The sequence below is a fragment of the Notolepis coatsorum genome (assembly GCF_963971535.1).
Source record: "Notolepis coatsorum genome assembly, chromosome: 1".
NCBI classification, from domain to species: Eukaryota; Metazoa; Chordata; class Actinopteri; order Aulopiformes; family Paralepididae; genus Notolepis; species Notolepis coatsorum.
This window is the reverse complement of record NC_140165.1, coordinates 234,717,868-234,741,922: the sequence shown is the minus strand read 5'-3', so window position 1 is coordinate 234,741,922 and position 24,055 is coordinate 234,717,868. Positions and strand designations below refer to the sequence as shown.

Here is a 24,055-nt window from a genome sequence, read left to right as displayed (position 1 = left end):
CTACGCTAAGACCGGACCTGTCCCATAATACTTTGATAAATATCCTCCATCCCAATTTAGTCGTTATGCCAATTCCCTTCCTGGTCGTTTTCACGCATTGCCCCACTGTCGGCCTGGGGAGGGTGTAGAACTACCACATGCCTCCTCCGATACATGTGGAGTCGCCAGCTGCTTCTTTTCACCTGACAGCGAGGGGGAACGTAAAGCGTGTGGAGGTTCACGAACTTCACGCTATTTCCCCCAGATCCCCTCCCTGCTGAACAGGCGCCCCAACCGACCAGTAGGACCAGGACACATACCCCACCGGCTTCCCACCCGCTAACACTGCCAATTGTGTTAGTAGGCGCGACTGACCAAGCCGGAGGTACCGCTGGTGGCTGGATTCGATCCCGGAGTCCCTGCGGTGGTAGGCGAGTGCTTAGTCCACTGCGCTACCCAGCCGCACCAACTGCAGATATTATAAAGTTATATTTGTTAGAACAAACCACAGATATGGCTATTTTGCACTTCCAGCAGATGATAAATGGAGGGCTGATCTTAATTATGTATGACGTGTTTTACAAACTCCCTACATTAAAGGTATCCAACAGAGTTTTCTTTTGAACAGTTCTATTTAGTTTCAATCCACATTTCCACCCAAATAGACAAGAGTTTTCTGTTGTTGTTCTATAGTCCATTTTCACAGTTTTCTTTGCTCTTCACTTGGTTTTGAGTCCGACCTCCTTTAATTGACAGGTAGTTATTAGCTTGTTATATTTCGAGGGAGATCGTATATAGACAAATCTTTTTTAATTTTTTATTATTATCTTCCCCCCCCCCCCCCCCCCCGCCCTCCTTTTTTCCGATTTTTCTCCCATCCCACTGTTAGTCGTTATGCCAATTCCCAACCCCCTTCCTGGTTGTTGCGCACCCCCCCCCTACTGTTGGTCCGGGAGGCCGGAGACTATCACATGCTTTCCTCCGACACATGTGCAGCCAGCCGGCAGCCAGCCGGCCTGGCAGCGCAGATTCTCACTGGGAGAGTGTAACGTGTGGAAGGTCACACTACCTCCCTCCAGATCCTACCCTCGCTGAGCAGGCGCCCCGACCGAACTGTAGGAGTCGCTGTCCACAACGCCCAGGACCCACCCGCCAGCTTTCCCACCCCTAACACTGCCAATTGTGTTGGTATGAGCGACCAGCCAAGCTGGTAGCAACGCCGAGAGCTGGGCTCGAACCCAGCGTCTCCAGCGTTGGTGGCGAGCGCCTTGCCCACTACACCACCTAGCTGCCGGACAAATCTTTTTTAATACTTTTAATAAACCCACCTCAACTTCTATCATTATGGTTCACTGGTGTGTTGTTGACTCACTGATGAGACTAACTTGGTTCAGATAGGGTGTGTGTGTGTGTGTGTGTGTGTGTGTGTGTGTGTGTGTGCGTGTGTCCTCTACAGAGGTTTGGTAGTGGGTTAGTGCTGCATAGCAGCGGTTGTGCTGGTGTCAGTGCTGGAGCTGCCAGTCAGCATTATTCTGTCAGCACAGGACATACAACACACTGCCTGGTCTGCCTCTCTCCCTCTGTCTGTCTATCTCTCTCTCTCTCTCTCTCTCTCCCCCTCCCTCTCCCTCTGTCTCTCTCTCATAGTGTTTATCATTAGTAGCACTATCACTTTAGCGCTACAGTTGTTGCGGTGAAACTGTTTCACAACTCAAACATGTCATCATCCCCTCTCTGCCAAACCTTCCTCTCCTACTCTACTGTACCATCTCCTACTCTACTGTACCATTTATTAATCTACTGTACCATCTATTAATCTACTGTATCATCTATTAATCTACTGTACCATCTCCTACTCTACTGTACCATCTATTAATCTACTGTACCATCTCCTACTCTACTGTACCATCTCCTACTCTACTCTACTGTACCATCTCCTACTCTACTGTACCATCTCCTACTCTACTGTACCATCTATTAATCTACTGTACCATCTCCTACTCTACTGTACCATCTATTAATCTACTGTACCATCTCCTACTCTACTGTACCATCTATTAATCTACTGTACCATCTCCTACTCTACTGTACCATCTATTAATCTACTGTACCATCTCCTACTCTACTGTACCATCTATTAATCTACTGTACCATCTATTAATCTACTGTACCATCTCCTACTCTACTGTACCATCTATTAATCTACTGTACCATATATTAATCTACTGTCATAGTGGGGTGACCAGTTTCCCTTGTGATTCGGACCATTTCAGATTAGTGTAGGGACTGGTGAGTTGGCTGTTCTATGCAATGTGGTGGTAAACATTACATGACTAACATGACCGGATTTCTTGCATATTCACTGAGGTAATTGGCCTATCTCAAACCCCGCCCTCTTCTCTTGATCCTCCAATCACAACTGTTTGTCTGAGGGAAGCAACAGCTGCGATTGGAAGATCAAGAAAAGAGGCCGGAGCTTGAGATAGATAAATTAATTTGCCATACTGCGGCATTTAATTGAGGTGCTATAAAAAAACGAACAAACAAAACACACACACACAGTTTGATTCCCAGGTTGAAAACTATGTGGGATTCTCTCACCCTTGTTTTATGAAAGTTTAACTGGGGCTTAATCTTAAAATATCTTGGTTGTTTTTCATCTTTATGCAAAATGAGTCGGTACTTTGACATAACAAGTCAATATAAAGGTTAACTGTTCTGTGTGTGAAACCACATTGTTTATTGTTTATTTTATGTTTATTGTTTATTTTATGGATCCCCATTAGTCTACACCCATGGGTGAAAGACTATTCTTCCTGTGGTCCGAACACATAACTTAACAACATTACAGTACATTTCATTACAGCATGGCTGCGGGTAGCGTTGCCTTTAGGTGTCGGGCTACAGTCCTGGGCCCTCATTTATCAACAATTCTTAGAAAGTGTTCTATTTTCGTACGTAAGCACAGAATTTAGAATGTGTGTACGCACAGAAATATTGGGATTTATCAACCGTGCGTACACGGGTCCTACGCTCCTCCGTGTTGATAAATACCATTAAGTTCTACGCTCGTGCACGATTTTAAGTATTTGCATATAGCACCGCCCGTAATTAACCATATACGGTAATGGAACACCCCCATGAAATGTGGAAAAATGGACTAAGCCGAGCGTGTTATGGAGAAATACGTGACAGGCTGACAGACATGTACACGTACGGTGATGTCGGATATATCTATTAACTTAAAGACCACATTAACTAATAAAGCCTGTGCTGGAATATGACTGCCTTTTTCCGTTTCGTTCGATTAATACCCAGGGATTAAAGTTCTCTTCAATTTTATTCCAAATCGCGACGGATTTTCCGTAAATTTTCTACCTGCTGCATATGATTTGTAGAGGCATACAATCTATTTTGATGTCGGTATTAGGTATAGCCTATATAAACAATAATACGAGAGCATATACAAGAACAATGAATCTCATTGCCATGTATGATGTAGCCTATACGCCATGTGTAGCCTGCCTATATGTGATCAATACAAACTTGAACTTGAATTCCAGCATGTCTGTGTGCGGGTCTGCGGGAGCAATGTAAATAAGAACGTGCACTGAAAAGTTACAGTATGTAGTTGGTTGATTATTTGTATGACAGTCAGTAAACCCTTGCAAAAAGTATCCGTTTTATTTAATGAATTGAAAACATGCAGCATCGCCTTCCTCCCGGCATGCAGCAACGACATGTATCGGGCAAATGCGCATCGCAACGTTGACTGAGTGGAATCCCTTTCTATTCACATAACTGCATTTGTGATGGAGCTTTGACAGCTACATGGGTGGTACAGTAACACTCTATTGCTCGATCCATCTACAATTATTAGCTATTATTATTATTATTATTATTATTATCACGTCTGTGCGGGAGCTCACAAATAGACTGTTAGTCTCAGTGAAGTTTCAACGGAGGTCATCTATTCTAACCAACAAATTGAAGTAGAAAGCATTTCGTTGTGACCAATCTTATTTGGAAACATGACACACAAAATAATAGTATTTAGCTTTTTATTTGAAACAATATTTAATCGCGTTTGGAGGTGGGTGTTCTGCGTCTGCCCCCCATGCCAAACAAGCAGGCCAACCTCTTGTTCGCGCGTGAGCACGTTATAATTACACTACTGTCGCTATATGAACTATAATGAATTACGGTTCATACAGAAGTTGAACACGCCAGTGTTGAAACTAATGCACGGAAGCTTATTTCCGCGTTGCAGACTGCAGTCTTCATATTCTACCACCGGGCGCCAGGTACGCACGGTCGGAGCTGTGCGTAAATATACGCACAAAGTCAAGCACACGTTCAAATTGATAAGTCCAACACTTGGCTTAGAAATGATCGTACGCATGGGTTACGCACATATCTGTGCGTACGCACCATTGATAAATGAGGGCCCTGGTCTTCAGCCTCTCCAGGCCTGGTCTTCAGCCTCTCCAGGCCTGGTCTTCAGCCTCTCCAGGCCTGCACCATGAACCAGGCCTGTCTGTCTGCTGGATCTCCAGGCCTGTCTGTCTGCTGGCTCTCCAGGCCTGTCTGTCTGCTGGCTCTCCAGGGCCCTCATTTATCAACTTTGACGTACACACAGATATGTGCGTAACCCGTGCGTACGATCATTTCTAAGCAAAGTGTGGGATTTATCAATTTGAACTTGTGCTTGACTTTGTGCGTATATTTAAGCACAGGTCGGACCATGCGTAGTTGGCGCCCGGTGGTAGAATATTTTTACAACGCGGAAATAAGCACTGACTGCGCTCCGCGTAACTCAACTCGTTATTATTTTGCGCATATATTGCAGAAATACGGGAACGTTTTGATTATTTAAAAGGCTTTGCCATTGTTAAACGTAATAAGTGGAACCCCGAAGCTGTAAGCAGAATACAAGTCATATGAACACCCACGATATAAACGCATTGCAACGAGAACAGACAGAGGTTATTTGTTGAGTGTATGTGTATACAAAACCCTTGCAATAAATGAATGAAAAGCATACATGCTCTGGACACAGAGCATATATCGTGTGGGTGATATCATGACTTGTATTCTGTGTCAAAGCCTAAATCAAAACGTCCCCGTATTTCTGCAATCTATGCGCAAAATAATAACGAGTTGAGTTCTAACAAAGAACGTATTACATGCTGGTAGGCTGATAGAGTAAACTATGATATGAATATGAATATGATATGATATAAAGGTATACTGGTCCGTCCGCGAGGATATCAAGGACTCGAGTTGGGGGACCCTGATGTAAACGAGACAAAAGTCTTTCTCTGGTCTGCATCCCCTTAACAATTGTGTGTATTGAGCCGTACTGTATTGTACCCATTCTGCAATCTGTTAAATAAAGTTTTCATTCATTCATTCAGCCATTAAATGCAATTTGAGAATATAGGCTAAAGCGACGGCCTATAGCCTATACATATTATTTAATGTTTTCATAAGCGTAAAGATACAACAGCTAGATTAATGATCAAGTTAGTTTACTGTATGCAGGCTTCGCAGGGCTGTGTATTATATGCGCAAGTTACTGTTGCACAATGTAGGCTATGGGCTGGCTGCTATTATGTACTTCATATAGGCTGCCTAATACCAACAACAAAATGGATTGTATCATATGCCTCTACACACATTATATTATACACATCATATTATATCTTGGTTCGGCAGCGCCTCTGTGAACAATCTCTCAGAGTTTGCTCCATCAGTAATCAGTAATGTGAACGGGATTCCACTTGGTCAATGTACAGATAATCTGCGATGCGCATTTTGGCTGATAATGTGCCGGTGGCCGGAGTCTCATTCATATTCACTTAAATGCAGATCATAGTTATCCACTGAAGCCATATGACTCTGACCAGAACAGGCTCATGACGAGCGCACATAATAGGCATTAGAGCGCAGAGTTGTCTGTGAACTTGGCAACTTCATTGGATTTATTTATTCTCTAAAAATATCTATAATCATATGATTAAATATTGTTTAAAATAAAACGCTAAATACTATTATTCTGTGTGTCATGTTTCCAAATAAGATTGTTCACAACGGGAAATGCTGTATACGTTCAATTTGTTGGTTGGACCTCGGTGATCAATCTCGCTCTGTGAAGTCTCTCAGAGTTCGCTCGGGTTAGTCCACTTTTCCACATTTCATGGGGGTGTTCCATTACCGTATATGGTTAATCGGGGCGGTTCTGGTATGCAAATACTTAAAACAGTGCACGAGCTCAAACGTAGGATCAAAGTCATATTTATCAAGACAGGTGTGCGTAGGACCTGTGTACGCACGTGTGATAAGTCCAGTTTTTTTTGTGCGTGCACACATAATAAATTCTGTGCTTACGTATGAAAATAGAATACTTTCTGAGAAAAATTGATAAATGAGGGCCCAGGCCTGTCTGTCTGCTGGCTCTCCAGGCCTGTCTGTCTGCTGGCTCTTCAGGCCTGTCTGTCTGCTGGCTCTCCAGGCCTGTCTGTCTGCTGGCTCTCCAGGCCTGTCTGTCTGCTGGCTCTCCAGGCCTGTCTGTCTGCTGGCTCTCCAGGCCTGTCTGTGTCTGCTGGCTCTCCAGGCCTGTCTGTGTCTGCTGGCTCTCCAGGCCTGTCTGTGTCTGCTGGCTCTCCAGGCCTGTCTGTGTCTGCTGGCTCTCCAGGCCTGTCTGTGTCTGCTGGCTCTCCAGGCCTGTCTGTGTCTGCTGGCTCTCCAGGCCAGTCTGTGTCTGCTGGCTCTCCAGGCCTGTCTGTCTGCTGGCTCTCCAGGCCTGTCTGTCTGCTGGCTCTCCAGGCCTGTCTGTGTCTGCTGGCTCTCCAGGCCTGTCTGTGTCTGCTGGCTCTCCAGGCCTGTCTGTGTCTGCTGGCTCTCCAGGCCTGTCTGTGTCTGCTGGCTCTCCAGGCCTGTCTGTGTCTGCTGGCTCTCCAGGCCTGTCTGTGTCTGCTGGCTCTCCAGGCCTGTCTGTGTCTGCTGGCTCTCCAGGCCTGTCTGTCTGCTGGCTCTCCAGTGGAGCACTAGTGTGTTTCTCGTTCAGTTTGGTTCTTCAGGGCTAGACTACATTTGTTCAATTTGAGTCACAGGCTGTAAAAGTTGTAACAACCTTCAAGTGGTAGTTTTGTTAGGGTTGATCCCTGGTGTTTACAGTCTGCATAACATGGGAAGAGATTTCATCTTGGGATAACGCACTGCAATGTCTGTCCAGTGCTGCTGCGTTTCTTAGGTGGCAGATACGATATCCAATCAACTGTCCTCTCGCTGGGGGAGTCCCTGCTCTTGAGATGGGAACTAAAAAAAGTCCCTGAAAGCAGGGTTCAGGAACTACGATGGTCCTCAGTTCCTGCAGTGAGGACACAACAAAAAGGGGGTCCGAAAATGCCTACTGGTGAATAGGTGTTTTCAGACCAAACTGTTCTGGGGACTCCCTGAGAGGAACTACCCACTGGGGAGCTCCCCGAGAACTACATAGGGCTCGTTTCTGTTTGTGTTCACACCACCAAAAGGAACACTGAAGTGACACAAGCCGGCCGTGCTTCTGCCTTCTCTCCCCGGACTTACAACTAATACTTATAGTTGATTCACACACGGCTACCATAGTTCCTGCTACAGGTTGGTTGCTTCACACACAGCTACCATAGTTCCTGCTACAGGTTGGTTGCTTCACACACGGCTACCATAGTTCCTGCTACAGGTTGGTTGCTTCACACACAGCTACCATAGTTCCTGCTACAGGTTGGTTGCTTCACTCACAGCTACCATAGTTCCTGCTACAGGTTGGTTGCTTCACACACAGCTACCATAGTTCCTGCTACAGGTTGGTTGCTTCACACACAGCTACCATAGTTCCTGCTACAGGTTGGTTGCTTCACACACAGCTACCATAGTTCCTGCTACAGGTTGGTTGCTTCACACACGGCTACCATAGTTCCTGCTACAGGTTGGTTGCTTCACACACAGCTACCATAGTTCCTGCTACAGGTTGGTTGCTTCACACACAGCTACCATAGTTCCTGCTACAGGTTGGTTGCTTCACACACAGCTACCATAGTTCCTGCTACAGGTTGGTTGCTTCACACACAGCTACCATAGTTCCTGCTACAGGTTGGTTGCTTCACACACAGCTACCATAGTTCCTGCTACAGGTTGGTTGCTTCACACACGGCTACCATAGTTCCTGCTACAGGTTGGTTGCTTCACACACGGCTACCATAGTTCCTGCTACAGGTTGGTTGCTTCACACACAGCTACCATAGTTCCTGCTACAGGTTGGTTGCTTCACACACAGCTACCATAGTTCCTGCTACAGGTTGGTTGCTTCACACACAGCTATAGTCCCAGGGAGGCTTGATGTGATTAGCTGTGACTACGGTATGCTGCCTCACCTGTAACCAGGATTATCACAGCTACATAGTGCACAGCAGAGTGAGCAGGACAGTCTGCTTCCCACTGTGGTGCACGGAGGAGCAGCATAATCTGCTTGACTATGTAGGGCCCCTTCAAAAGGCTGGCGCTACTTTAAGAACAGAGAGGGATTTGGTAGGCAGCCATCCAATGCTGTGCGTGTGTGTGTGTGTGCATGCATGTATCTGTGTGTGTGTGTGTGTGTGTGTGTGTGCGCGCATGCGTATCCTGTGTATGTGTGTGCATGCTTGTGTGTGCGTGCGTGTGTGTGTGTGTGTGTGTGCGTGCGCGTGCGTGCTGTCCCCCCAGACCCCCACCCAGGCCCCTGGGCCACTAGCTGAATTCCAGACAGACAAACAAAAGCGCCAGCCACGTCAGAGTTGGTTGTGGGCCTTTTGGGGCCTTGGCACTGGAGCAGAGGCCATAGAACTGTGGCACAGACCCTGAGAAAGACAAGATACCAAGAGTACAGACAGGTGTGTGTGTGTGTGTGTGCCTGCCCATGAGCCGTGTGTGTGTGTTCCCATGAGCCGTGTGTGTGTGTGTTCCCATGAGCATTGTGTGTGTGTTCCCATGAGCCGTGTGTGTGTGTGTTCCCATGAGCCGTGTGTGTGTGTGTTCCCATGAGCCGTGTGTGTGTGTTCCCATGAGCTGTGTGTGTGTGTGTCCATGGGATAAGAGCATAACTTGGCAGTGTGACACGGCCTCTGATCTGTTATTATACGAGTGTGTGATGCCATTGTGTGCTGCTGCTATTGTCCCTGCAGCGTGTATTGTTGTTTTGGTGTGAGGTGTGTACAGTGAATAATTAGATGATAATGGAGCGTGTCGGAGCGCCGGCGGCAAACACAGGGTTCTCCACCGGCACCCATCTTCATCTTCAGCCAGACGAGAACAGAGAAGTACAACACTACCTCTCTCTCTCGCTCTTGCTCTCTCTCGCTCTCGCTCTCGCTCTCGCTCTCGCTCTCTCTCTCTCTCTCTCTCTCTCTCTCTCTCTCTCTCTCTCTCTCTCTCTCTCCCATATCTCTCTCTCCCATATCGCTCTTTCTCTCTCCCATCTCTCTCTCTCTCTCTCTCTCTCTCTCTCTCTCTCTCTCTCTCTCAAAATGAAGCTGCAGCCATAGTGTAAAGCCCACCATCGGTTCCGGACGCTTTAATCCCTGGAAGTGTGTGTGCGGCGCTGGTCGTGGTGCAGGTGGGCGGCCAGACACGGAACATTAGGAGGTTGCCCTCGGTTACCCCTCGGTTCACACGCAACGCCGAGACCTGTACGGGCCTGTCTGCCGCATATCTGGTGGTGCCTCGGAACCCGGAGCGGTTTGTGGACCTGTCAACCCGTCGCCCCCCCTTGACAAGAGTGTGCTTAAAGGGATAGTGCACGTGTTTAAGAAGCCTAGTGATGGCCAAAGAACAAAACCTCCTATCTGCATAAAAAAGTGGGGAAAGACCTCCTAAATGTACTTTGCAAGCCACTAATACCTGGTTGTTAACACATAATATAGTAATATAGTCAAAAAAGGTGTATTGAATTGGGTATCCTTAAAAAAGAGCATTCTGCAAGAAAACAACACGAAAACACTTTCTCAAAAATGTGTTTTGTCCTTCGGCCATCGCTATGTGATCTGTCACAATCTGGGAGACCTTTCAGTCCAACCACAGAGCTCCTGTACCAGTGACCTTTGAGATCTTTCAGAAGCAGGAAATGTTAGCGTCATGCTAATCCTGCGGCTGGAAATCAATGGGGGTCTGAAAGGCCAGGGTCTTCTCCCCACACGCCGACTGCTAGTAGCATCAAAAATGTATGAGCTAAAGAAAATCTTTCCATCTCTATTTTAGTTTCGGGCGGGACGTGAGGTGTCCCTGGAGGTTGAGGTTTAGTAACGAGCGTTTAGGTGAAAACTATGACGTGGTCCAGCCAAGTGATGGCGATGCCTAGCATGACACTTGGAGAGTAATGTATAATATAACCGGTAGGGCGTACAGACCCTCATCTGCACCTTTTGTTTACACTGTTTATCTTTCTCATATTTTTATATTCGGATCTAATTGTATTGCCTATATTTATGTCTTTCTACTATTACCCTGCCCATACCTATACCTACCCTCCCCCATGCTGCTATGATGCCCGAATTAGCGATCAATAAAGGAATATCTTATCTTATTTTATCTCGTCTTACAAATGCTAATATTTTCTCCTTCCAATATCTCTAAAATAAATCAAAACATTGGTGCAGGTGCGTTGTGGGTGGGCTGCAAGTACTCTCGGTTTGTGTCAGAGAGGCCTCTTACAAATACGGATTATCCCTTCTAATGAGGCTTTGTCCAGAAAGTGCCTGAAAATTTGAGAATCCGTGTGTGTGTGTGTGTGTGTGTGTGTGTGTGTGTGTGTGTGTGTGTGTGTGTGTGTGTGTGTGTGTGTGTGTGTGTGTGTGTGTGTGTGTGTGTGTGTGTGTGTGTGTGTGTGTGTGTGTGTGTGTGTGTGTGTGTGTGTGTGTGTGTGTGTGTGTGTGTGTGTGTGTGTGTGTGTGTGTGTGTGTGTGTGTGTGTGTGTGTGTGTGAGACAGTGAAGTATCAGTTTGGGGTTTGAACCAATGTGTGCAGGGTGTGTACATATCATCTAGAGGCTGTAGGTAAATGTGGGGGGGGGGGGTTAGGGATGTTTCATCTGAGCATTCATGGCTGAGAGCTGGACTAGGACTAATTCATGGCTCTCTCTCTCACACGCACACACACACGCACACGCACACACACACACAGAGGCTTATTCACCGACTCTACTCCCAGACGTGGGAGAGGGAGAGAGAGGCCCGTCTGTTCATTCGTAACTTTCTTTCCCCCATCTCTGACATTCTTTGTCTCGTTCTCTTTGTCTCTCGCTCTCTTCCCTCTTCTGTCCATCTCCCCTGGTCTTGTGACTGTGCTGTGGTGACTGGGAGGAAGTGTTTGTTTTACACACAGAAGACACTGGGTCTAACTCCATGTGATGTTTACTAGCTTAGATATTGACACAAGTATTTACCAAATATTAATTTATGTGTGTGTGTGTGTGTGTCTGTCTCTCTCTGTCTCTCTCTCTCTCTCTCTCTCTATCTGGCTCTGTCTCTGTGTGAGAGCACAAACACACAGTCAGGATTAATTGGTCAGAGGTCCACAGACTGGCCGGCGAGACACTAGTGTCAAACATAGCCCCCCCCCCCCCCCCCCACACACACACACAGACACACACACACACAGACTCAGGAGAGAGAAAGACAGAAGCCGGGGCACTTGGTAAGCAGCTTTGTGTAAATCCCCACGCAGAACCCAACAGCGTGGAGTAGGAAAGCAGTGATCGCTCCGACAGTCGATGAATACGGTCAGAGAGAGAGCGGATTGCTGGTCAGAGAATGTAGGAAGGAAATGAGCGGGAAGGAATCAGTTGAGGAGCCAGCAAGGGAGAAAATCGGAAGGAGGAAGGGATTGATAAATGAAAGATCATCATCAAACCTTTATTTAACCAGAAATAATAAAAAAGAAATCAAGGGTGATCTGGCCAAGGCAAGCACGAATTATGACAATCCATACATAACAAAGCACAATACACATAGTCATATACAACCAACATTTTAAATGAAAAGAAAAAATTCAGCTTAATAAAATACAAGCACAATAACAATCGACCTGTAGAAAAGTGCTGCACGTCAAAGCAGGAGCAGCAGGTGGCAAGGAGTGTGTGTGTGTGTGTGTGTGTGTGTGGTGTGTGCGCCCTGCACTTCTTGGCATTTAATGATTTCCCACAGACCCCTAGGGAGCTCCGACAGCCTGGCCCTGGATTAGTACCTGGGTCGGCATGGCAACTGTGACGTTCGGATATCGCCATGGGAGTGAACCAGGAAGTGATTTAAGAGGGCGAGCGCGGCAGTAGGCAAGTTGGCAATGAAAAACCAGATGAAGGGAGAGAGAGTGATGAGAGAATAAAGGTCACGGAGCGAAGGGTTGATGGAGAGCCGACAGAGGAGGAGGTATAGAAAAGAGAGGGAGACGAAGAGTGAGAGAGGTAGAGAGGTAGTAGAGAAGATAATGAGAGAGAGGTATACTAGGGAGGGAGAGAGAGACACAGGTGAGTGCATGTTCTAGGGAGGGAGAGAGACAGGTGAGTGAGTGTACTAGGGAGGGAGAGAGAGACAGGTGAGAGTAATAATAATAATAATAATAATAATAATAATAATAATATAATAATGCAGGACCTGTTGCAGAGGTCTTTATTCGGCATGCAACGACACTCAATGTTTTAGCGGTACACACAGCGGTTAGTTTTTTTAGCACACACACCGGAACACACACGCATGCATTGTCTCTTTAGAATCGCCGATGCGATTCGTCTCTGCGATTAACTCATCCCGTCGTCCTTCCCCCCCAAGGGCAGCCGGGAGCAGACAGGCGTCAACGTGAGCCACGCCAGGGGACCAATCCAAGTGCTCCTGTCCGTCTTCGTCAAGGACGCCACAGCGTTAGCGATCTTGTTGTTGTGCATGTTTTTCCATTGGGTTTATCTTATCGGGGGGGAAACCCTTCCGAGCACGGGGAGAACATGCAAACTCCACACAGAAAGGCCTGGGAGATACCCCACCTGGGTACCTGGCATCATGGAAACCTGGTCCCCAAGCGGGAATCGAACCCTGGACCTTCTTGCTGTGAGGCGACAGTGTTAACCACTACACCACCGTGCCGCTACTAGGGAGGAAGAGAGAGACAGGCGAATGAGTGTACTAGGGAGGGAGAGAGAGAGAGACAGGTGAGAGTGTACTAGGGGGGAAGAGAGACAGGTGAGTGAGTGTACTAGGGGGGAAGAGAGACAGAGAGACAGGTGAGTGAGTGTACTAGGGAGGGAGAGAGACAGGTGAGTGAGTTTACTAGGGAGGGAGAGAGAGACAGGTGAGAGTACTAGGGAGGAAGAGAGACAGGTGAGTGAGTACTAGGGAGGGAGAGAGAGACAGTTGAGTGAGTGTTCTAGGGAGAGAGAGAGATAGGTGAGTGAGTGTACTAGGGAGGGAGAGAGAGACAGGTACAGTGTTCTAGGGAGGGAGAGAGAGAGACAGGTACAGTGTACTAGGGAGGGAGAGAGACAGGTGAGTTGAGTGTTCTCGGGAGGGAGAGACAGGTGAGTTGAGTGTTCTAGGGAGAGAGAGAGACAGGTACAGTGTTCTAGGGAGAGAGAGAGACAGGTGAGTTGAGTGTTCTAGGGAGGGAGAGAAAGAGAGACAGGTGAGTTGAGTGTTCTAGGGAGAGAGAGAGAGACGGGTACAGTGTTCTAGGGAGAGAGAGAGAGACAGGTACAGTGTACTAGGGAGAGAGAAAGAGACATGTAAGTGAGTGTTCTAGAGAGAGAGACAGGTACAGTGTACTAGGGAGAGAGAAAGAGACATGTAAGTGAGTGTTCTAGAGAGAGAGACACAGGTACAGTGTACTAGGGAGAGAGAAAGAGACATGTAAGTGAGTGTTCTAGAGAGAGAGACACAGGTACAGTGTACTAGGGAGAGAGAAAGAGACGGGTACAGTGTACTAGGGAGAGAGAAAGAGACGGGTGAGAGTGTGTTCTAGGGCGATAGAGAGGAGTGCTAGGGAGGGAGAGAGAGATACAGGTGAGTGTGCTAGGGAGAGAGAGGTGAGTGAGTGTCTGGGAGAGAGAGAGGTGTGAGTGTCTGGGAGAGAGAGAGGTGTGAGTGTCTGGGAGGGAAAGAGAGATGTGTGTGGGAGGGAGGAAGGGAGGGAAGGAGGGAGGGAGGGAGGTAAGTGAGTGCTAGAGAGAGAGAGAGAAGGACAGAGGAGAGGCTTATCTGATTATTCTCTTTAAAGCTCAGGTGAACAGCTGATGCACCCTGCTCTCAATTCAATTACGCACACACTCAAGGGACGTGTGTGTGTGTGTGTGTGGTGTGTGTGTGTGTGTGTGTGTGTGTGTACGTACTCTTGTGTGCTTGTGAGGTTGTAGATGTCCATTTAAAAGATGTTTTATAAGAAAATGTAGAATAGAATAGAAATACTTTTATTATCCCGTGGGAAATTTGACTAAACATGTCAAATTAAACATGTCAGAGAGGCCTAGGGATAGTTTATCAAGTGTGCATCTCAAACTCTGCCCTGTGTGTATTTTTGTGTGTCTTCATATCTGGAAAACCCGTCTACATACCGGTTCAGTGTGTTCCATAATGTTACATTCAGACTGATGAGTGTGTGTGTGTGTGTGTGTGTGTGTGTGTGTGTGCGTGTGCGTGCGTGCAGAGATGAAACGCTGTTGTCGTCAGGGGCCAATGCATAGCAGGAATCTGTCTTTTGTGATACCTGTGAAAACACACGCACCCCATGCACACATCGCCTGTGTACACATACACACACACAGCCTCAGGCCGCTGTAAACGCATGTCGTCGTCGTCGAGCTGCTGTGAGCTCATGATGAGGAGCAGAGTCTTGGTAAACAAGCGAGAGTTGAAGACGGAATGTAATTACCAGTAATTACCACCAACCCACTAACGAACCCGGGTTACTGCTCCCATGTGTGTTTCTGTTTAGTTTGTGTTTCCTCCTTGCCTTTTGCTGCACACGCCTCTCTATTATCGCTATTCAGTGGAAACTTTTCCTCCCAAACGCCTTACATTACCGTGAGTGCATAATCCTTTTAGCATGCGTGACCCCAGTGGGAATTGACCCCTGGCAGTGTTAAATTCCTGAGCTAATGGACCACTATATAACTGAACAGTCACTTACTTCACATACAAACCTAAAGAAAAACAATCTAACTCCCAAGATGTCATGTAAAATACTTTGTCTTTGCACATGGGCTCTGGATAAGTTCCCCAGTTGTGGCGTTCGCGAGGGGTGTGCGTGCGTGTGCATGTACCCCTGTGTTCTGTCCTTCTCCTCATGCACATTACAGACAGACGACACACAACCGATAAATCAGCTTAACTACCTCTCCCTCACTGTTTACTCCCTGGTACAGATAGTTCAGTAGAGAGTGAGACCTCCAGTATAGCTCCAGTCCACCACACATGGTTCTGTTGAGACCTCCAGTATAGCTCCAGTCCACCTCACATGGTTCTGTTGAGACCTCCAGTAGAGCTCCAGTCCACCACACATGGTTCTGTTGAGACCTCCAGTATAGCTCCAGTCCACCACACATGGTTCTGTTGTGACCTCCAGTATAGCTCCAGTCCACCTGACATGGTTCTGTTGAGACCTCCAGTAGAGCTCCAGTCCACCTCACATGGTTCTGTTGAGACCTCCAGTAGAGCTCCAGTCCATCACACATGGTTCTGTTGAGACCTCCAGTATAGCTCCAGTCCACCTCACATGGTTCTGTTGAGACCTCCAGTAGAGCTCCAGTCCATCACACATGGTTCTGTTGAGACCTCCAGTATAGCTCCAGTCCACCTCACATGGTTCGGTTGAGACCTCCAGTATAGCTCCAGTCCACCTCACATGGTTCTGTTGAGACCTCCAGTCTAGCTCCAGTCCACCTCACATGGTTCTCAGGCATTAAATCCTTCCGTCTTGAGACGGATATCGGTCAATTTGATTCGGAGTTCCGTCATTTGATTCGTCATTTGATTGAGTCGTGACGGATTTTAACCTGGTATAATATGATTTGTAGATGCATACAGATTGAAACTAAATTAAGACAATCAGAGGCGTCAAATATCATGAAAAAGGGCATTTTGACCATTCTAACCAATCAAACGTGAGCTTGACGCACACACACGCTGCTCGCAGTGCCCTCCCCCTCACAGACCAGACCCGTCTCATTCGCACCGAAGATAGCAAGCGTGCAGCTCCTCTTTTAACACCACTGAAGCATTAAACAATGGCCCAGTAAACTATTCACTTTAGTTTAATACACGAGGCGTTGTCTAACGTTATCTAGCTTGCTAGCTGATAGCTCATAACATAATTGAAATTAGTTTTTGCAGCTGTGGCTAACGTTGGCTAGCTACCGATCTTCGGCTGGCTAACGTTAGCTACCTAGCAACTGTAGCTAGCTAATACGGTCTGTGCTGGCTAACTTTTAATTCGCAATGGAGTGGAGCTATCTAACTGTACAACTTTTGTACGGTTGGCTGCCTGGCTGTTGTGGATTCGGGTAGCCAGCTAACATCAACTCAACATCAACACTCTGTTGACACTCTGAGCTAGTTTGCCGACAGCAATGTAACAAACAATATGGTCCGTGCGGAACCCTTATCCCCAACACATAGTTCCGTGTGTGAATAATGTTGAGCCACCACAAAAGATGAATCCAAAGTTTAATATAGTAAGAATAGTACTAGGCTATATTATAACACATCTTTGCAAGTAGATTACATTAGCAAAATGCCCTTTTGTAGCCTACATATTCATAATCATGAAAGTTTATTTGGAAGTATTTTATATTCTGTACTTAGTTTTAAAGTGGTCAGACAGTTCCCTCTGTGTGTAATACAGACAGTCTTCACACATTCATAAATAACACTTACAGAAAAGCTTATTATGCACTGTAATAAGTTTTGTTCAATGGGGGATTTTTTAATATACCGAATACCGTGAAACCGTGGTATTTTTGCCCAAGGTTATCGTACCCTCAAAATGTCATACCGGCACATGCCTAGTTACACTATAGGCTACACTACTAGGTCTACACTATACTATAGTTTAAGGCTACTTTCACTGTTTTACTGCATTACAGTACTGTTATATTGTCGTTTTTTTATCAATAAAAAAATATATTACATATATATTGTTGGTGCTCCTTTGGTGGGTGCTCCTACATTTTTGCTGGTGCTCCCAACTTTTTGAAGTTGGGAGCACCAGTGCTACCAAGTAAACATTTTCATTTCGAGCTAATTTGAACTATACACAATACATAATTTGAACTATAGACAATACATAATTTAACTATACACAATACTGAATTTGAAGCTAATTTGAACTATACACAATACATAATTTGAACTATAGACAATACATAATTTAACTATACACCATACTGAATTTGAACTATACACAATACTTAATTTGAACTATACACAATACTGAATTTGAACTATAGACGATACATAATTTGAACTATACACAAACACAATACTGAAAAGTTACAGTATGTAGATTTGTTTATTTGTATGACAAAGTCAGTCAACCCTTGCAATCAGTTTCATTTAATGAATTGAAAACAGCATTGATATTACGTAAAAGCAAACTGGCAATAGAAAAGATGTTCAAAATGATCTAGTTCCCTTAAAACGCTAACGCTATTAAATAAAAATATATAGTGGAGGTTAAAATAAGAATATGACTTGGCCTGAAAAAATTCAGTCAGGAGATTAATTTTTTTGCTTTAATCCATGGGTTCTGTTGAGACCTCCAGTAGAGCTCCAGTCCACCTCACATCAACACTGGTAAATCTCAGTGGGAAGAGACTTCAGGCATTACTTCATTGCATCACTGCACGCCGGCCACAGTTATATGAAGATGAATGAATGAATGAACATTACATTTATATAGCGCTTTTCTAGACACCCAAAGCGCTCCCCACAATGTAGGGTGGAAATTGCCTCCTTCACCACCACTGGTAGCACCCAACCTTGGGCTACGCAGGCTCAATGGCTGCCATACACTGGCACCAGGCACACATCACACTACTACTACACACACAACGGCTGAAAGGCTCAGGAGATCGGGACTGGTGCTTTACTTAGGGGACCTGACGCACGAGGGAATACAAGGGGGGGACAAGTATTTAATAAAGATAATGTTGATATCGGCCAGAAAAGCAATAACGAGACTGTGGTACAAAGAAGATCCACCGACAATAGCACAATGGGTAGGGATAGTAGAGGAGATACAGGATATGGAGAGGATAACACACATGCTGAGGCTACAGGAAGAGAAATTTGGGGAAAGATGGGGAAAGTGGGAGGCTTACAAGGGGAACGAAAACGACATCACAGAGGAAGAAACAAATGCAACACAAGAGGGCGAAGGGTAAAGGAGGAAAGAGGTTCAAGGAGGGTCTCTGAACCCATGTCGCACATTTTTGCTTTAGTTAGTATTTTCTATTTCTATCATTTGGGTACGACAATTGTTTTATGTTTTTTCAATTTATTATTTATGTCTGTGGAACTTTTGCTTAAGTCGTTATTTTTTATTTCTGTTTTTGGGTATTAAAATCTTTTCTTTATTGTTTATGTCTGTTTAACGGTGTTGTACATTATGTCTATGTATTATGTACCTGGAAGACCGACTGATATGAAAATAATATTCAAAGATGATGTTGTTTGTATGCTTGTAATACAAAAATGCAAATAAAAATTGAGTTAAAAAAAAAAGGGCTCAGGAGATGCCAACAATTGAACGTGTGACAGTGAATACATTTCAAGAGTGACGCAGGTGGACGGTGTATTGGTGGTGTATTGAATTCATTGTGACAGAGAGGGTCAAAGAGGCAGAGCATTTGTCCACAAATCTGCCCCCAAAATGTGTTGGTAGAGAAGCGCAGTCCTACATGGAGGCGTGTCTGCAGGACTCTGAGGAGGAGGCTGCTCTGTAGACTCTGAGGTGGAGGAGGCTGCTCTGTAGACTCTGAGGTGGAGGAGGCTGCTCTGTAGACTCTGAGGTGGAGGAGGCTGCTCTGTAGACTCTGAGGTGGAGGAGGCTGCTCTGTAGACTCTGAGGTGGAGGAGGCTGCTCTGTAGACTCTGAGGTGGAGGAGGCTGCTCTGTAGACTCTGAGGTGGAGGAGGCTGCTCTGTAGACTCTGAGGTGGAGGAGGCTGCTCTGTAGACTCTGAGGTGGAGGAGGCTGCTCTGTAGACTGAGGTGGAGGAGGCTGCTCTGTAGACTGAGGTGGAGGAGGCTGCTCTGTAGACGACCCTGGTCAGCAGCACGCAGGACAGGAAGACCATTGTCTCAAGTAGAATTGTTTTAATATTATTGTTGTGGTGGTGGTGGGTGATGACCTTACTGTAGTAGAATAGAGAGAGAGGGAAAGGGGGAAGAGAGGGAGAGGTGGGGTCAGGAAGAGATCCTCTCCCGGGGTAACTGTGTGTGTTGTTAAAGAATGAACATTCTCAGCCAGACCTCAGAACATTCCTTCTGTTCCCATTGTTCTGCTCTCTTTCTTTCTCCTTCGCCAACATTCCCTCCTTCTGTTATTGTTATCATTTAATTTCTTTTCTTTTCTTTTTTTACTTTTTCAATTTACTTCCCTCGGCGTGGTCACTGCCGCTCCTCCTCCTTCTCCTCCTCCTTCTCCTCCTCCTCTCTTTCTTCTCTCCATCCTTCTCATTCCTTGGTTCTTCCTGTACGTGTCCCTCGCCGCCACCCTGCATTGTTAATCTAACAACGTGTCTCCTTTTCTTTTTCTATTTCTGTCTTCGTGCAAACAAACTTTGTCCTTGTAACACCGTTTCTTTTCTGTGTACACACACACACACACACATGCATGCACACAAGCACACACACACACACGCACACGCACACACACACACACACAGAGGTGTCGTTTAAAGAGCGCAGTGCTCACATATTCCAATCTCCCCAGTACAGTGACGGAACGGAACTTGTCACTTACAGAGATAGAATTGTGTCCACCTTGTCACAATTTACTAAATGAAAGAAAGGATGAATTCATTAATTAGTTCCATTTGTGTTTAATATGGAGCCCAACATTACATGTCCGTTGACCATCGCCGTGTTTGCCTCAGCATCCTCCCTACTCTTTGTAATTAGACAGTAACAGAGCAGCAGCAGCAGCAGCATGAGGCAGCAGTCTGAAGGCAGCAGTCTGGGGCTCCGTGATGGATGATGAGAGGCCTGCGGGAGGACGTGCCCAGGGGAGGAGGCCTGCTGTCAGGCTAGGACTAGTCAGACACTCCCTTGGGTGGGCTCAGGATGAGCGTTAAGGAAGGGGGGGTGGAAGATGGAGAGAGCAGGGAATGGAGAGGAAGTGAAAGAGATGCATCTACCTACCAGCTGTGCGTCATTATTCTTGGACTCGGATCGTCGACAAACATGACTGGTCATGCCCGGTACAGCTCGGGTGCAAGCTATTGAAGATGTTACGGCATTGAAGCTCTGTGTCTGTCAAACCACGTTTTATGACGATCGGACAAACGGTTGATAAGCTATGGCCATTGTAGTGCCAGGGAGGAGCGCAGATTTAGTCATTTGTGGTGGGTCCAAAACCACTTTCACAGAAACAGTTTGTTAACCTCTACTTGACATGTGTACCAAACTGTATGAGGTTTTGAACAAATGGTCGATGCGTTCATCAATTACTGGCAGAGAAATATGGTGTTTTATAAGACTGAAACTGAAAATTCCATGTGAGAAAAGTAGTAAAAAATTCAATAAAAGCGGTAATGGAACACTGATGGTCCCAGTAGAAAAGCCATAGAGCAGGAACACTTTATGAGTACCATGTTCAATCTCAATTCTGACATTTTGTTACATTTGGCTCCCATCTGGCCAACATGAGTAGCTTTTGGACTTTCTGGTTGTTGCGCTGATCAATAAGCTGACTCAGGGTCTCTGCAGCCAGTGAGTCACTCAGAGGATTGTAGCCTGTGGCTCCTCAGCTCCAGTTAAAACAATGACTGAGAGAACAAATATACAAGTTCACTAGTCTTTTTCCATTTGACTATTGCATCATCAGCTAAATGTCCTCTCGATATGTGAGGACTAGTCTCTAGAGCAGAGTAATAATAATTCAATGTCATGCTCATCGCCTCCTGTTTTTCCTTTCAGCTGTTCCGAGAGGTACGCATCATGAAAGGCCTCAACCACCCAAACATCGGTGAGCTGCGCTACCAACACATTCTGTCTGCATGCCTGCGTGAGTGAGTGTGTGTGTAGCTCAGTGCTAATATCTCTCTTTCTTTGTGTGTTTACAGTCCAGTTGTTTGAGGTGATTGAGACGGAGAAAACTCTCTATCTGATTATGGAATACGCCAGCGGAGGTTAGTGACACCCTCACATGTCATCATCATCATCAACATCATTAATCATCATCATGTTGACATCATTCATAATCTCTGTGTTCCGCCCATATTATTTCCTGTATCCTCTATTTACACTCGTACTTTCCCATGACCTCCGGCTCTCGGGTGTCATCTCTCTCCTTCACATCTTCTAACCTCTACCTTCTCCTCGATCCATTGTCCCTGTGTTCCGTCATCGCTCGGTGTCGTACTGTACCTAATAAGGAGCTAGCGGCTAGCTAGCAGGGTGAACCCTCTGCTCCTTTAACCTCAGTCTGTTTTCACTGTTTGGGCCTTTCAAGCATGAGACATTCAGCATGAGCACACACATAGACATGAGCACATAGTGCACACACACACACACACCCACACACACACATGAACTCACTCAGTCACGCCAACAAAAGAAAGCTTTTATTTTCCCACACAGTCTTGTATTGTATATGCCCCCATTCCCCACAAACGCACACAAGCATACATAATATACAACTGTCATGCCGTATCGTAGCCTTGTGAAGATAAAAACCAAACGGTGACATCATATCTCATGAGATCATTTGTCTTCCAGGAGAAGTGTTCGACTACCTCGTATCCCACGGCAGGATGAAGGAGAAGGAGGCGCGGGCCAAGTTCAGACAGGTTATCCATCTATATATCTGTCTGTCTAGACAACACTTTATTGTCCCCATGGGGAAATTCCTTTTCACATCACTGTACTCCTCATCGACAGCATCAAACGGTATCAAATAATGCACACACACACACACAGTACACTCACAGCACACAGTAACAACATACAATGACAGACAACAGTACACACTCAAACCTGTTTAGCGAGGCCTTGTGTTTATGGCGGCTATGGCTGCAGGGATCAGGCTTTTCCCAAAGTGTAAATTTTATGTGTTATTATATTAACCTGAGTGATCTCTCTCTCTCTGTGTCTCTCTTTCTCTCTCCATCTCTTTTTCTCTTTCTCTCTCTCTCCATCTCTTTCTTTCTCTCTCTCCATCTCTCTCTTTCTCTCTCTCTCTCCATCTCCCCTTCTCTTTCGCTTTCTCTCCTCCTTCTCTCTCCTTCTCTTTCTCTCCCCACCTCTCTCTCTCTAGATTGTATCTGCAGTCCACTACTGTCATCTGAAGAACATTGTTCACAGAGACTTAAAGGTAATTGGCCCGTCGTCACAAGAACCACCAGTGAGTGATTGAGAAAGAGACAACGGTTACAACTGGACTTGCACAAGAAACTACTTTCTTTCTCTTTTTTTTATCCACTTTTTCTCCCCATTTTCTATTTTTTTCCCATCCCAATTTCGTATTATCTAATTCTTCTCTCCCCTGTCTTGAACGTTGCTAGACTATGCCTCCCACTGGTCGGCTGTAGTGAGGATAGAAGCCTTGCATCACGTGTCCCCTCCGGTACACGAGGAGGCAGTCTGTCGCATCTTTTCACCGCAGCAGCTCAAACTCTTAAGTGGCGAGGAGTAATGAGTGGGAGGATCACGCTGCGCCCCCGATACGTCCTGTTTCCGCCGCACCGGTGTCACCCAACCGACCTGTAGGAGTCGCTGTCCACAACGTCCAATCCCCACCCACCGGCTTTCCCACCCTCTAACACTTGCCAATTGTGTTAGTATGAACGACCGGCCAGCCGGTAGCAACGGCGAGAGCTGGGCTCGAACCCAGCGTATCCTGCGTTAGTGGCGAGCGCCTTGCCCACTGCGCCAATCAGCCGCCCTAAACAACTACTTTCTTTCTGAAGTCAAAACAGTTTCATTACCTTACATCTTTCCAGCTCCAATATCAAGATACAAAGACCCCACTTTGCCCTACATTAACAAAATGTTGTGATTTGTATGTATGTGTGCTACACACTAGGAGGAAACAAGCCAGAATGTTAGGTAATCCTATGCAAATTGGGGTTTTGCTGAATATGCGGCACATGGGGCCTATTAATGGCTTGTGTGCTTGACTGTGCAACATGTTCCTGAGAGGTTACCTGATTCACAAGGAATGCACCCCTCTGTGTCGAGGAGCAGTTAACTTGTACCCTAGATAGAGATAAATCCATTTGTATTGAAGAAAACAACAACTACTAACCTTTGTACAGTCTTTTACTGTCATGCACTCTGCTACTAAGGCACTAATCTACTGTGCCTATATTACAACCTACTATGCTATTGTGTCTTTACTACTATGCACTCCAGACTGTAGCACTCAAGTCCCACACTGTGTGACGAACAATGTGACTGACCCTTAGCTGCCAGAGTTGTACCCTCCTGCTGACTTGTGGTTCACAACTTGTAAATCGCTTTGGGTAAAAGCATCAGCTAAATGACTACGTAAATGTATTATTATTACATCAATAACTATCCTAATTTGAGCATTTGTCTTTACCTTTCAGAATCATGTTCATGTTGTTAAATATCAGCAAAGACAATCTGACAAAATGCCCCTTGAGAGGGTTGAATAAAACAGAACAGGCTGGTGTGATTTGCTGGATGATAAGTAATGGCTTTGAAAATGATCACGATCAAACTCCTGTCACTGCTGTCAACCCTGGTACACACTCCTGCACGGCTTCAGTAGGTGTTGTGTTTTCATGGGAGCCTGATATGCAGACATTTCTTCACGAACAAGGCAGTAACTGACCTCTT

General features: G+C 45.9%; 1 protein-coding gene across 1 annotated transcript in view; it reads left to right on the top strand.

The window, feature by feature from the left end:
* Window positions 1-24,055, top strand: part of mark4b (MAP/microtubule affinity-regulating kinase 4b) — a 99,584-nt gene that overhangs the window by 48,959 nt on the left and 26,570 nt on the right. The window contains 5 exon segments of the mRNA XM_084309226.1: window positions 21,170-21,218; window positions 21,316-21,381; window positions 21,971-22,041; window positions 22,509-22,565; window positions 23,277-23,299. Of these exon segments, the coding sequence (XP_084165352.1) occupies window positions 21,170-21,218; window positions 21,316-21,381; window positions 21,971-22,041; window positions 22,509-22,565; window positions 23,277-23,299 (266 nt within the window).